Source organism: Cyrtonyx montezumae, unplaced genomic scaffold (assembly GCF_038088225.1).
Source record: "Cyrtonyx montezumae isolate F1298 unplaced genomic scaffold, pur_monq_1.0 scaffold_25, whole genome shotgun sequence".
Classification (NCBI taxonomy): domain Eukaryota; kingdom Metazoa; phylum Chordata; class Aves; order Galliformes; family Odontophoridae; genus Cyrtonyx; species Cyrtonyx montezumae.
The window spans coordinates 1250001-1265000 of record NW_027071992.1 but is presented as its reverse complement, the minus strand read 5'-3'; the positions used below and the strand labels follow the sequence as shown (position 1 = coordinate 1265000).

The window sequence follows — 15000 nt, the reverse complement described above, 5'->3', positions numbered from 1 at the left end:
TGTATTCCCTTAAATAAGCTACTACTTCTGCCACTGTAGCCAAGTTTCATTATCATGAGGAAGATTTCATTTCTCATATCATGAGAAATGATTTCATGTTCATTTCAGAAATCTTGGAAATCTTGATGTAGGATGCTTCCTAGCTTCAGCTCTGGGGCCCCCAGCTCAAGAAAGACACTGAGCTACTTGAGCAAAGATGGGCTGTGAGGAAGATGAGTGTTGAAGCACCTCCCCTACAAAGAAAGGCTGTAGGAGCTGGGCTTGTTCAGTGCAGAGAAAAGGAGGTTTTAGGGAGGCCTTATAACGCCTTTCAGTACTTGAAGATAGGGAGAGACTCCTTATTGGGGCATGGAGCAATAGGAGAAGGTAATGGCTTTAAAATAAAACGTGGGAAATTTAGATTACACATTAAAAGAAAATCTAACTCAGAGGATGGTAGGATACTGGAAATGATTGCCCAGAGTACCTTTGGATATTCCAATCCTTGAGGTATTCAAGGCCAGGATGAGGGCAGCCCTCTCTACTGCCTACCAGTGGCAGGGCAGTTGGAACTAGAAGATCTTTAAAGTATCTTCCAACTCAAACCATCTTATTATTTCTAACTGTTTTTCTTTGGTGTTTTTTTTTTTGTGTGTGTCTTACATTTAATTATTTTAATATCTAGTGATACAGAAGACATAAAAAAGAAAGAAAAGGAAATCTCCAAAACCAGAAGCACATGCAGTTCCTCTGACACAGAGTCTGCTTCATCAGAAGAGAGTTCTTCAAACTCCAAGTCAGAATCAGACTCTAAAAGTGACTCAGATGATGAAAAGTCTAAAAATGCTATCTCTACTAAGGTAAGATGTGTTAAATATTTATATATACATGCATATGTTAATGTATATGTATAAAATATTCAAGGATGTATCTAACACTGTTTCTTTCTTGAGGAATGGAGATGGGTAGTAATTTTTTGAATACCTAAGAAACAGAAGTTTTGTAAATAATTTTGACCTTTCATGAAAAGACTAGTCCCAAAACAATAACTGTTTGATAGTTTAAGCAATGATATGTATATAATGTATATAGGTAAATGTATATAATGTATATAAAGGTAATGAATAATGAAGCCTTAATTTTTTTAGATGTACTTCTAAACTGGTGAAAACATGAGGAATACACAGAAATTGCCTGATTAGGAATGATTATTATATTAAAATTAGATCCCAATTACTGCAAGACCTGAGTCTGAGATCATTCCTTAAGGATGTAAAGGCACTCAAATAGAACTACCTAGCTTTGTTGTAATCAGTGAACAATAGAACAGTGAAATTAATACATCTATTTTGAGGTATATATATTGAATATTATAATTATTTACTACAGGTATATACATAGGCTAAAACAGTTAATATCTTTAATGAGTAATCAACTTTTATTACTCCCTGTTTGATAGGAATAAAGCGTATACATTGTTCCATTACTTCAACTTATATTAGCTTTCTTGCTAAATTTGTTAATTAGCAATCTTTCAAATCTTTTTTTTTAATTGAACTCTAAAATGTGTAAAGATACAAGATAAAAGTGTTCAACTGAGCCAGCTTAGTTTGTGTTAACTAAGTTGTTTTGCAACTTTGCTTGCATTAACTAAGTTTTAATTGCTTACCTTTGTGAAGATATGGAGGTTAGAAGTTCATTTTATTCAAGCTAGCACTACAGAGCTGAAGCTAGTTGCATGTTGTGGATTCTGTTTATTTAACTACCTTTTATTTAAAAAATAAATATATGAGGAACTTCATGCTAAGGTTGAGGTAAAATAATTCCTGGAAGTTAGTTTTCCATTGTCATAAATTTATTTGCAATTCTGTCTATACACACAATAAAAAAAATATGCAGTTAGAATTGTAGCTCTGAAGTTTCCATTCTAGTAACAATATGTGGTGTTGAAAATTAAGTGATAATTTGAAGCATTTTAAATTAAGCTGACACATTATGATCAGGATTTCAGTATAGACTGCTGAGTAGCCAAAACAGGACTTTTCTGTTGCATTTGATGCAGTTGTAGAAGTTATTGAACAAGCATGTTTCAAATAATCCAGAGAGAAGTCTGTAATTTCACTAAGCTATTTAGGTGTATTCCTTTAGGTGAGGAAAAAAGGCCCTTCATTTCTCTAAATCTTGATCACAAAAGGTCTTTGGTTTTTGGAATGGACTGAGCTTACAGTCCATTCCCATAATCTATCAGGAAGGCCAAAAATTAATGGAGACAATAGCATTTTGGAAATTCAGGTGTTTTTCTCTTATTTCATCAGTGTTTCCTACCTAATGTGACACTGGATAACATACCTACTTAAAAGGTATTTTTTTTCTAGCACAGAAATTAAATATTGTTAGAATTAACTCATTTCATGCTAAAAGTTTGCAACTTCTTACAGTAGTACAGATTTTTTTTCACCAGACAATATCAAGAACACCTTCCTGCTTTACTCTGAGAAATCACTGTAGAACTGTATTCAGACAACTGTGCTCTCTGCTGCAATTGTCCTTCCTCATAGCATTAGGGCCAGCCTTTGTGATTACTTTCACTAGAGTTATTTAAGCTGCTCTAGTTCTTCACAGGATTTGTGAGGACTTCCAGCATAAGTAAGCTTTTTATATTTTAAAACAGTGTCTGAGAATGTGTGAAGTCAATGTACTGTGTAATATGAGAACTAGAATGTCTAACGAGCTTGGGATTGTTTTACTGAAGTCAGTGAAGAACTCTCAAGCATTTGGATCTTTGCAGGAGTAGTCTTAAAGCCTTACTTAAGAAGTGCATAAAAAGAAATGTACTAGGAACAAGAAGTTTTAAATCGTTGACAAAAGAGTTGATCAGAGTCAAAATGTAGAAGTGAAGAACTGTAAAACTTCAAAATGTCACAAAAAAAAAAAAAAAAGAACAATGGGTTTGCATATGTTGCAGTAAAAAAAGGTGTCGAGGAGTTAGTTGAAAAGATAGTACTGTGTTCACTATCCAAATGTTCCTTAAGTGCTAGGAAACTTTTTGACATGGCCAATGTAGTAGTATATGAAAACAGTAAAGGTTGAATGAATTGGGCAGGAGTCTAAAGTGAATTTAATGCTCTTGAATATAGAGGTCTTTTTCACTGTTTAAGCATTACTGGATGCTTGCATTTATACTTCAGATGTTTCTGATAGTTACATTCAGAAGCATAACTGGACAAGGAGGTAGAGGTGAGAATCATGTATTTTGTGTCAGCAGTGACTATTATGCTGACTAGCTGAATGGATTTTTATACAGGTACCTTTTTTGAGCCTTGTGATCAGAAGTGTAGCTAACTGATGATAACCCTGGTAGCCCTTCCAAGCTGGAAAGAAAAGCAGTAAACAAGCTGTTAAACAAGCTGTAACAAACACTTTGGATGAAGTCATATGTGGAACCCTTGTATCAAAGTAGCTTTTACAAGAACTACTTATACTTATTTTACTTCCATTAAAAACTTGTAACTTCTGTGCTTCCTGCCTCCAGGTCACCCAGGAATCAGACTTTTTCAGTTAGGCCCTGAGAAAGGCATGTTCTTTGACTGGAAGATTTTCACAGAAAAAGACATGGCTTGTACTATTCTGCTACAGGAACATTTGTAATGTGGTTAATGTAGATGGGGAGATTATTTCTTGGGTTTTCCTGTGCTTATAAATAAAAATGGAAATACTTTCTGAAATACCCATTGATGAGAGAAATAATTAGTAGGGTTTATTTTTATAGTTATTCAGCGTGCCACGAATTATGAACTGTTACTTAGCAAGTGTTCTGAGGGTTGTGTACCATTCTGTATTTCGTTGGGTACCATTGCCACATTTAGCACAATTTTCATAATAAGGTTTGAATATGCTTATATGAGATCTTAATTTATGCATGCATCCGTGCATCTGTGCTAGAAAGCATAGAAACAGGTTACACAAACTTCAGATTATTTTTCATGAATGTACTAATACATTCATGTTTATATTTCTTAAAGAATCATTTTGTAAAAGCTGTTGTATTCCCCGTAATTGAGCTGCAGTGAACAGCAAAGTCCCTCTCTTATGCTGCATTGTTTTATATAATTTTAAAATATGTATAGTTGAAGGTACGTAATATGATCTAACCATTTCTACAGTAGAAAGCCAGATTTGAGGATGCATGTGTAAGTAGGTGTCTCTGCAGTGGGATTTTTACATCAGCTACTGTTGACCTCCTTATACAAGTATAATACAGTCACTCAGCTGTTAAAAACCTGATCCACTATTTAAAAAATATACAAAAACAAATTGTCTATCTTTCTGCCTGATCTCTTTTCAAGTGCTAACACAATGGAAACAGTGGGTGATCTGTCAATGCATTTGGATTGTCAATGATGGTTTTGTATAAATATTGGGAGGATAAGAAATAAAATTCACACAGCAAAATATGATTTCATCTGCCTTTTCACTGCAGCTCCATGGCTCATGCTGCGGTGTGAAATTCTCATTTTACACACTTTGCAGGCGGAGCACATGAATTATGCATTGAGCAAGAGAAATCTCCTGCTTCAAGTCCTATATGCATTTACCAGGTTCTATCTCTATTACCAAGATGAATTGCAAATGGAGAATTGTTTGATGGAATATAGCTTAACTTCTTTGTTTAGTATTCTGTTTTTCCCATAGTGAGCTCTCCTGGCAAGAAACTGGGTTATATTGTAGGCTTATTCTAAGAAAAGAAAAATAAAATTTATTACAGGGAAATGCCAGACACGTCATAACCTTTTTATTATCTTCATTTGGATTGCAAAGCTTTTTTCACTCATTAGAAATATCTGTTGATAATATTTGTTGCAGCCATTGGCTATTCATTATTTCTAGAAAGCCAATCTATTTTATTTTCTTTGGAAAAAAAATAAACACATGTATATATATTAGGCAAAACTAATTTAAATGGATTTCTGTGTTGTTTTGTACAGAAATACGAATACAATGTAAGCATACATATATCTGGAAATGCACATATGAATATGAAAATCTGTGTATTTTAGTGTCTCTATATGTGTGCAAGCTTGACAAACTTGAAAAATAAGACTTAGGCATACTTTAATATTAGCTTTATCTTGATTTAGTTTGCTTCTGATTCTATATTTCCCAGATGGCAGGGTTGTTTGTTGTTGTTGTTTTTGTGTGGGTTTTTGTTCTGTGTTTTTTTTCACTGATTATAAACTAATTGTATTTAATCCACTATTCTGATAATGTGTGCAGTGGGCATTTTTCTTCCCATGCATTACCTGGATGTAATATTTCCATACATGTACCTTAAAAGCATTTTATCTTATTTTATCTGATCTTATCTTTTCTGATTTTATTTTATTTTATTTTGAAGGATAAGAAATTTTCTTTGATGGATTTTTTTTCCATTTCTGAAGGTGAATTACATTGCAGATTCAAAGTAATAGGAGACCAGAAATGAAATGTACAAATTTCCATGTTGTGTTTTATGATATATACTTAGAAATTACTTCAGGATGGTAAAACAAATACCAAAATAAAGAAAAACAAGGAAAAAGGTTCTTAATATTAGAGAATGTCTTTCTTAGCTTCTGTCTTCTGTAAACAGAGGAACAATAAAAGGATTTCATTAATCTGACAAATTTTTCTGAACGTATAGTCCTGACAATGGTATCATTGGCAAAATTCAAGCATATTCAAAATTTTCATCCTTATGTAGATTGTATTGGCTGCATAATAATCGGGAAGGGAAAAATCCTATATCTACTGGAAAGATTAGCAAATATGAAACTCTAGCTAAAAATCAGTTTTAAGCTGTGTTCACAGTTGCAGGTGATGCTCAATCTTATGGATAAGTGAGGGATAGTGAGTGAAAGAACTGGGAGATTGTTTGATCATATGTTTAACGTATTTGCATTTTGCTTAACTATTCTCTTTCAGTATGTTCAGATCTCCAAGAGATTTTGTAATTTGCAGACTACTTAATGTTTAGTAAAAGTGTTGCAAGTATGTATATTTCAATTTTTCTAAGACTTCATAGACATGGAGTAATTTGTAACTCAAAACTTTATGCAAATAAAAGAAGTCATATAATTCAGGTAGCACCTGTGAATTATGAAGTATAATATTTATTTCAGAGAAGGAAAAAATGTAGCTAAATGGGGTTCCAGTAATCACATTGGAATTAAAAAAAATGCAGACTTGTGGTTGTGACTGTCTTGGCACTCAGAAGAGCTTGTTCTGCAGCAGTCACTGACTAAGACAAAACATAAAAGGAATGGAATCATATTATGATTAATTTACAGATATTTTGTGAAATTTCATTTGTGTACAGAAGTGTCATGGATCAAGTAAAACAGCAGTAATAGAGCACTCAAATGCTGTAGTGATTATGACCATTCAAATGAGTTGATTTAAAAATAAAAAAATAAATAATAAAAACACTCCCATTCTGCTCTGTCCACAAGAACATTCTACTCCAAGAATACCTAAAGCACATTTGCAATGACCACGTAAGAGAATATCGTCTGTCTGAATCATGCAGAGATTTTGGCTCAAAAGGACCTTAAAGAGCATGCAGTTCCAAGCCCCTGCCTTGCAGGTCTGTCACCTAGCAGCTCAGGATGCCCAACTTGACCTTGACACCTCTAAGGATGGGGCATCCGCATGTTCTCCAGGCAACCTGCTCCACTATCTCACCACCCTTTTCCTTAAAACCATTACCCACTGTCCTGTTGCTGTATTCCCTGACAAACAGTTCTTATTCAGCTTTCTTGTAGGCTCCTTTAAAGTACTCTGTCTGCGATAAGGTCTCTTGGGTTCCTTCTCTTCTCTAGACTGAACAAGTACAGCTCCCTCAGCTTTTCTCCAAAGGAATGGTGCTCTTATGAGTAAAGAGCCCTCTGATCATCCTCATGGCCTCCTCTGGACCTTGTCCAACAACTCCATGTCTTTCTCATGCTGGAGCCCCAGGCCCAGATGCAGTACTGCACCTGGGGCCTCACGACGGCAGAGCATAGGAGACAGTCACCTCCCTCACATTGCTGGCTCCCTTTCTTTTGGTGCAGTCTGGGGAATGGTACGGTTGAACCATGGGTTCACATGGCCTCAGATAAGTGAAATAGAACTTAAATATGGAATTTGGGTTCAGCCTACCTGTACATAGAACTCATTCTCACTCATCCTCAAATTAAAGAGGTGAATTCTTTAAATGCTAAGCTCGAAGCAATGAACTTAGACATTGCCACTATGAAAGTATAAAAGACTACTCTTTTGCTGATGTACTAAAAGATGAAATATTTATCTATTTTGACAGAAAGAAGAAAAAACAGTACAAGACAGAAAAGCTCCAAATAAACAAGATGTGTTTCTCCTAGATTTAGATGACTGTAAGTATCTTGTTTAAAGTCTCGTTTTTTCTATTGCATGAATTCAATTCAGTTGATTCAGTGAAATTTTAAATGTCTTAAATATTGAATCTGTTCATTTTTTATACACAAAAAAATGTTTAAAAAAAATTACCCAGACTAATAACAGCTATTATTCAAAATTATGATTGTTATTATTGGGGTATTTTGTTTGTTTGTTTTTGTTTTTTTACTGTAGAACTAAGAAATAGTTTAACAATTTGGAATGTATTGGGATGTTGAAAATTTCTTTTGAGAATTTTCTAGACTTTTCTGTTGAAGTGAGCTTACTTCCTCAGGTACCCAGATATGTGTCTTGTACAACATTTATGCAATTGTGGTACTATAATATGATACTAAAAATGTCTGTTTTAGACAATAGATTAAAATGTAGTTGTGGAAAAGTAGGGTAGGGCTGGTGTTACTTTTTCTATGTTTTTTAGTCATGTTCTTTGTGTTTATTTCTGCATGTGCATCAAATGTTAGTGTTGCATTAATATATACTTTGCATGTAACTCATAAACAAAATTGTGCTGTACACAATGGATCAGATGAAAGGATTAAATAGAAGGTAAAAGTGCGTAAGAAGGACAGTATGTCTTGAATGTAAAAGAAGTGTTGTTTTCAGTGTTTATATTGACCATTGCTGTTATGTCTGGAAGAAAAATATTTTGTGATTTGGAAACATACAAACAAAATTATAATGTCAAGATGTATGAGCTCTTTAAACTTAATGAAAATAGATTATTGTCTAACCCAGTATTTTTGACATTAACTGTCAATTGCTTTTGTACTTCTAGTCTACCCTGTAACAACACCTGTGGCAGTTCCTGCAGCAGCTGTTTTGTCCCCAAGTTTAACAGCAGACCTAGAGGGATTAAGTCTGTCAGGTTCATCAGTCATTAATGTAAGTATCCTTTAAAAAAGAGTGGAGGGAGGGGTCTAAATTTAAGTTTATCATATTTTTGAGGCAATCAGAGAAGACATTTTTTGGAAATACTTTCACCTGTGAAATTCTAGCTTACATACAAACCTGGCAGCTTATTTTTGTTCTGAAATAAATACCTCCTGTAATACAGAGAAATGAATGAGTATTGCTTGTTTAAAAATAATGCCTGGAAGCATTTTAAACTTCTTTTTCAATCTTCTTTTTTTCTCTGCCTCAGAAGAGTTTATATTCACAAATTATGCATACAAACTGTCCAAATCTTTCAAATCATCTACTTGTTACATTATCAAAAATAAGTAACATTAAATCACAGTTATTAATTCCATGGTTTACTATACATGTGTCCAGTTATGACATTTTGCTATTTGGAATTATTTTTTCATGACTGTACAAGTCACAGCTGTGGATGCAAATAAAAAGAGTACAGATTTATAATCAGTGGTATATCAGTATGTGTCATGATTCATGTAGTTAGCGCTCTCTGTTTTGTAGCACTTTCCATTAGGGAATCTCGAAACTATAGCTATAATATAGCAGTAGCAGTCATGGAGGGCATTCCTTTGTTGGTGAAAAAAAACAGTAGTTTGCATTCTTGGTGGTTTTTATTTAATTTTATTTTAATCATTTTCTTATCTAATGCAAATTTGCAATTTAATAATAAGGAACAGCAGCACAGAGTGATTAACCTTGTGAAAGTTGGTGGGAGTGACCAGAAGAAAGCACTGTATAATATGAGCACCTTTTAGCCTAGCCTTATTTCTTATATGACTGTTATCTAGAACCTACACTGCTACTTTATTAATTGCTGTAAAGTATTTTGTGTTGGGTTTGTGAGGAATGCATTTGTAAAATTTTATACTTCAGTATTTCTTAAAGAATGTCTAACAAGTTATTTGACTCAAGAAATAACATATTTTAGCTAATGCTTCAGTCTTTCACATACTTTAAGGCTTTAAGATTTTTTTGCTTAGAAGATAGTCTTTCAGATTATGTGGTGGCTGTCAGCCTTACTCAAGGCTGAAAATTGTGTTGCAATTAAATTCCAGGTGGGCTAGTGACAAAATGGACATACAGTCATTTTGCATGATGCATAGTCACTCATGTGTCACACATTCAAAAAATGTGAAATACTGTCATACGCATTACGCCGCAATGTAGAAAGAACTTTGTATAAAAGGGTTGAATCTGCAAAATATATTTTTTTTTTGCTTGTTACTTCTGAGGTCCTGGTAACCAGTGAGGAGTCTAGAACATTTCCTAATACTTCCTGCTCTGTAACCAACTGGTCATATCAGAACTAGTTGTTGCTACTACATGGTGATTTCCTGTCCTTTCAGTTGTCACTATCATTGGTAATAGTTGCAGATGAGGTCCTCTGAAGTGTTTCTTTTTCTGGAAACAAGAAAAATTAAACCATAAGGTTAAAAGCTGTTCTTTTGAATGATAACCATACACTGTAAAAAATATTACATGTAAGTAGTTATATATTCACAGTCTTGATGTTTTGCAGGTATTTTCAGGTATCAGGTTTATCAGGTATTTATCAGGTATTTTTCTAAAAATGAAAATATAAAAAGAACTTTTAGGACTTAATGTGGGAATGTCCCTCTTAAAATAATATTCTAAATTTAATCTATGGTGACTTGTTCTAAAAATAAGAATAGTTGTCATACTTCAGAAAACTTTTTCTTCCTTCAATTGGAGAGAAAATGAATTTAACTGTAGGGCACATGCCAAACTAACAGTGAGAAATCAATTTATTACCAGGCAATGGAGATCATGGAGTAAAAATAGATAAGTACAGTATATGACCCTTATATTGAAGAAATGTAGCAGTCACTTATCTTGGAATATGTCAGGCAGTCTATTATTCAAATCATTCAGGACTGTAATTGGATACAGCTTTTAGAAAACTTATAACTCTATGTTCCTAGAAACACAGAATCACCAAGGTTGGAAAAGACCTCCAAGATCATCCAGTCCAACTGTCCACCTATCACCAACATTTCCCACTAAACCACATCCTTTAGTACACTTTCAGAGAAGTTTTTCCTTTGTAGCTGCTTAACGTCACAGAAAGTATACATGCAAGAACTATTTTATAGCAATGGTCTGGATCTCTTTAAACCTACAAAAATGAAAGATACTTGAATATAAACTGCAGTGCGCAGCCTGAGGCTTTGTACCACAGCTCATTTGCTTTTATGATTCTTAATTGCACGAAGAACATTTACTTGTCATAAACATACGTTTTCCAGGAAAAATGAAATTATTTGTCAGTTTATGGAAACTTTCTTCAAAGTGTACATAAAGCATAGTACATCCATGTTTGTGCTTCTGCCCTTATGAAATCGTACCTTCAGGTGGGTCCACCGAACTAGGTAACTGGAAGCTATTACTGAGACTTCTACAGATCTGCACTCAGAACTCATACATTTGGAGTCAGCTGAGTCTTAGATAGTGAAATATCTGTGAAGGCTTGCAAGATCTGTTAAGATGCAGTGCCAATTAAAAATTGGAAGTGATAGGCTTTTGCAAGGCCAGTTTAAATCAGATTTGGAAAAAAGCAGAACTTGAATGTAAATTAACAGTCCCTTAAATTGAAGTTTTTAAGGTAGGAGAAGAGAGACTAAAAATCAAAACTCATGAATGGCATAAGAACAGGGAGGATTATAACCTCCTGCAAGAAATAATACTGTGAGCAGGAATGCTATAGTGAGGAACGGGAGAGCTATGGTAAGTATCAGAGAAGCAAAAGAAGGGAGTGATTGTCTGTTCCTACCGATCAAACATCTGATGACGAAAGAAGGTAAACCACCTGTTCTTTTCTCATTAGGGCTTCAGACAGTAAAAATATGCAAACAACTGCTCCCTAAATATATGGATCTCTGAGCATGCTGTGTTTGATAAATAACTGGTATCAATTACGTACGCTTCAGAAAAAAAATGATGCATCCTTGGTACCAAGAAGTGTTGACAGTTCAGAAAGGTGTTAGGAAACTACAGCTGGATGTGAGCTCTGGCAGCAGCAGCAGTTGGATGAAGGAAGAAGGAAAGTCTAGGCCAAGATAAGGGGGATTTGAGAGAAAATTTGGTATGTTCCCTGCCCTCCAGTGCAGGTCAATCTGTGGAAGACATCAAGGCTAAGTTTTAAGAAATGTTTATGATAAAAACAAACAGCAAATGAGGGGAAAATTCTTGTGGTGAAGAGATATGGAAATTTTATTTGCTACGATAATTTAGTCTTTTCATTACTTATTATGCATATTGAATTATGGCATAGTTGTAGAAGCAATATTGTTTTATTTACTATTTTTCTTTAGTATACTCCATGTATTCTTTTGAGAGAGGTTATTATTTTATCAACAGTATGGTTTTATTTTCTTTTACTACTCAGAGCTCCATGTAATCTGTTTAAGAAGGGAGCAGTAGATCATGCTTTTTCTGTCCCTTGAATCTTCTGCAGAACTCTTGACTAGGATCCATTTTGAGAACTTCTTGAGAGTGGTGATGCATAGAGCAGAAGTAATAGCTTTTGACAAAAGTCAAGGTCAAGCTATAGACATGTCAAGCCAGGTGATAAATACATTTAATTTCAAATTTAGCATGTTTACGGAATTTCCTGAAAAACAGTAAATATTAACTCTTTCAAAATAAAAATAGAGATATTTTTGGTTTGGTATCCCCCCCATAAAAGATAGTTTAATTTCTGAGTGTATGAAGTAGTGTTTACATGGAAAATTATGATTTGGGTTACTTTGTCTATTCAGTCTGTTGTAGCAAGAGTTTCTTTGCTTGCGTAAAGGATCTCTTCTTGGAAGCATTGGGAACATAGGAATTACAGTAATGGATTATATCATCAGTCTGGTGTGGTATGCAGCTTATAGGGGAAGGTTAGCTCCCTGATGCTTAAGAATTTGCAAGTTCCTTCAGTACATCTTCCAAAGTTATTATTGGCATGCACTCTACTTCATGAATTTTATTTTTTCAAATTTTTGTTAGCATTAATTATTATATAATTCGATATATTTTTAATTCATATATAAATTCTGGTCAGAGCTTTTCTCAGTTTCTTACCTCAGGAATGTGTGTGTCATCAGAATTAACTTCTTAATATCGTGAAAGAGATGTGGTACAATCTCTAGCAATTTCAGCATACTGTATGCAATGGTTTGAGTAGGTACTTAATAATCCCCGTGTTTGTGGAGACAGTTTGAGCAATTTTTGTTGTTTTCTTTTAAGTTAATAGTGTTATATTTGTGTGAGTCCTTCTTAGAAAGCAACTAAAATTTTCTTGTCAGACAAAATAAGTTACTTTTAAATTACTTTGAATGTTAGCCACATCTTTGGAAATAATCCAGGTGTGTAGGAACCTACCTCCATCTTATTTTATATAGTATACCATTTGACCTCTTATTTTTCAGCTTCTTCTAGAAAATGTCTACATTTTCGTATCTCACCACAGAGAGTTTTTTCCTGTACCTTAAATGTTTCCTTTATACTTTTTCTCTGAAGCCTGCTTTTTATACATAATGACTGAAATTGGAATTTTTTTCTTGGGGGGGTGGGGAAGTTGAGGGAGCAGTGCTGATGGTGAGGTGTATGCTCTCCTTATGTGTCCTTATAACTTCTTCACATTGTTGACCACGCTTGTATTCTAAGTAGTGTTTGTGGAATTATGGGGAGTTCTCTCTTTAGCTTCGTTCCTTAAGGAGGGTTTTATTCCATGTGGAACATTTGAAGTATATGTGTTTCCTTCATCTTTTCCCTCTTCTGTGGTGTACAAACTTTGTAGCTAGCATAAGGCTCAACTGAAACAACTCCTACACATTCCACAATTTAGTAGGGTGCCTGAAAAATTTGCAGCTATGTAAGAAGTGAAGAAGCATAGGAACTTTGTGCATGCAAAATTCAGCTACAAGCTCATGAAATGTGACTGATGCTTGTGGGAAGGTGGTGTGGTCCAGTAGTTACAGAACTAGATGTTACTTACGGAAAATGAGTTCTATTTTTGGCTTACTACATGCTGTCTGTTATGGTGGGTGTAACAATTTTGTAAGTTTTCCATCTGAAAAATGAGGATAATGATGCTTACTTATCTTGGAGAAGCAATGGAGAGCTACAAATGAATGTAACTGCTCATCAGCAGATATTAACCATTGACAGATAAGGAATGCAAAACAGACCTCCCAGATATTTATATTTGTTTTTCCATGTTTATAAAAATATTCTGTAAAAGACATTATTCTTAAAAAGGTAACGTGATACATCCATTACATCACAAATTCGAAAGTTCCGATGTCCTTCCAGAAATTACTTCTATACACTTCTAAAAACGATAGTTTAATTTAAAAAAATCCTCTTCTAGCACTCTTCTAAAGGGTGATTTCAGCTTTACTAATTAACTAGAAATCCATTTATCAACATTTGTAATGTTTATTAATGTTCAAGCTTTAGATATATCCCTCTTACATTTATTAAGTGCATCAATACTAAGCAAGCTCTACAATTATGAACATTCTGCTTATTTTCTTTCAAATAAATTAGATAATTTAATTTGAATGTTCAAACAAGGTCTTGTCTTCCCATCTTCTGAGTCAGAAGCAAAACCTTGTTATGACACAATGACATAGATAAAAATGTGCCCAGTATAGGAGGCATATTTATTATTACAATGTATCTCATTGATTTACTTGATTACTGTGTATTTTAGTACTAGATGTTCTCCATATTTGGTCTTCTATTTTTAAAATATATGTATATATATGTGTATGTATATAAATGTATGCACGTATGAAAAAATATATATTTTATGTGTATGTATTAATGAATTATTATTAAAAACATGTATACAAGATATATTGTATAGCGATTAACCAGGTCTTAGATTAACAGTAGTGCTCTTTATTTAATGTTGTTTCACTATTTTCTTGTCATGGACTGACAAAGATTAAAGCAACACTCAAGTAATGTATTTAAAAGTGAAAAATGCTAAAACTGTAAAGTAAATGCAGTTAGAAACACAAAAACCGATACAAAAAATAGAAAGCAAATTTCAGAGTGAGAGATTGTTGCAAAAATGAACTCCTTCAAACAAATTACTGTGAACAGACGCTCAGTCTTTGTTTTGCTTTCTATTAAAAGTTGGTACTCTCCTTAAAACTAATTCAGTATATTTTGAGAATTAGATGATGACATCTGTGAGAGAAGTCAAAGCAGTTTTTCTGTCCAAAATGGAAAATATGTCATGCTCCTTAAATCAGAACTACTGAAAACAGAGCTTGTGCTACATTTTTAGAAGCAAGCACGTATAATACATAATAATGATGATTCCATAAGTTATTCCTTAAACATGTAGAGATGATGTATGTAAAATAGTTTGTGTATGTATTATGCTATGTAACTCAGAGAGAAGTGAGAGATAATCTAAGCTGTATTTTTGTTTTATTTTGTTAATAAAAGCTAGCTCTTAAAAATTTCAGCCACATCTTTCTAAGGTAACATTTACCTCCTCACATCTTTAGCATCTATCAGACATGACATGGGACATATTCACTGACCCTAAAAATTTTCATCAGTCTCATGCACTGGAAGGGGGCAGCCCCAGCCAGACAAGAGGCTCATTTCAATTTTAACGGCTGTAAT

At 33.9% G+C, this 15000-nt stretch overlaps 1 protein-coding gene across 4 annotated transcripts in view; it reads left to right on the top strand.

Moving 5' to 3' along the window:
* Positions 1-15000, top strand: part of AP3B1 (adaptor related protein complex 3 subunit beta 1) — a 161189-nt gene that overhangs the window by 103931 nt on the left and 42258 nt on the right. For all 4 annotated transcript variants that reach the window (XM_065739772.1, XM_065739771.1, XM_065739770.1 and 1 more), the window contains 3 exons: positions 665-839; positions 7316-7388; positions 8207-8313. In XM_065739772.1, the coding sequence (XP_065595844.1) occupies positions 665-839; positions 7316-7388; positions 8207-8313 (355 nt within the window). The remainder of the gene's footprint in view (positions 1-664; positions 840-7315; positions 7389-8206; positions 8314-15000) is intronic.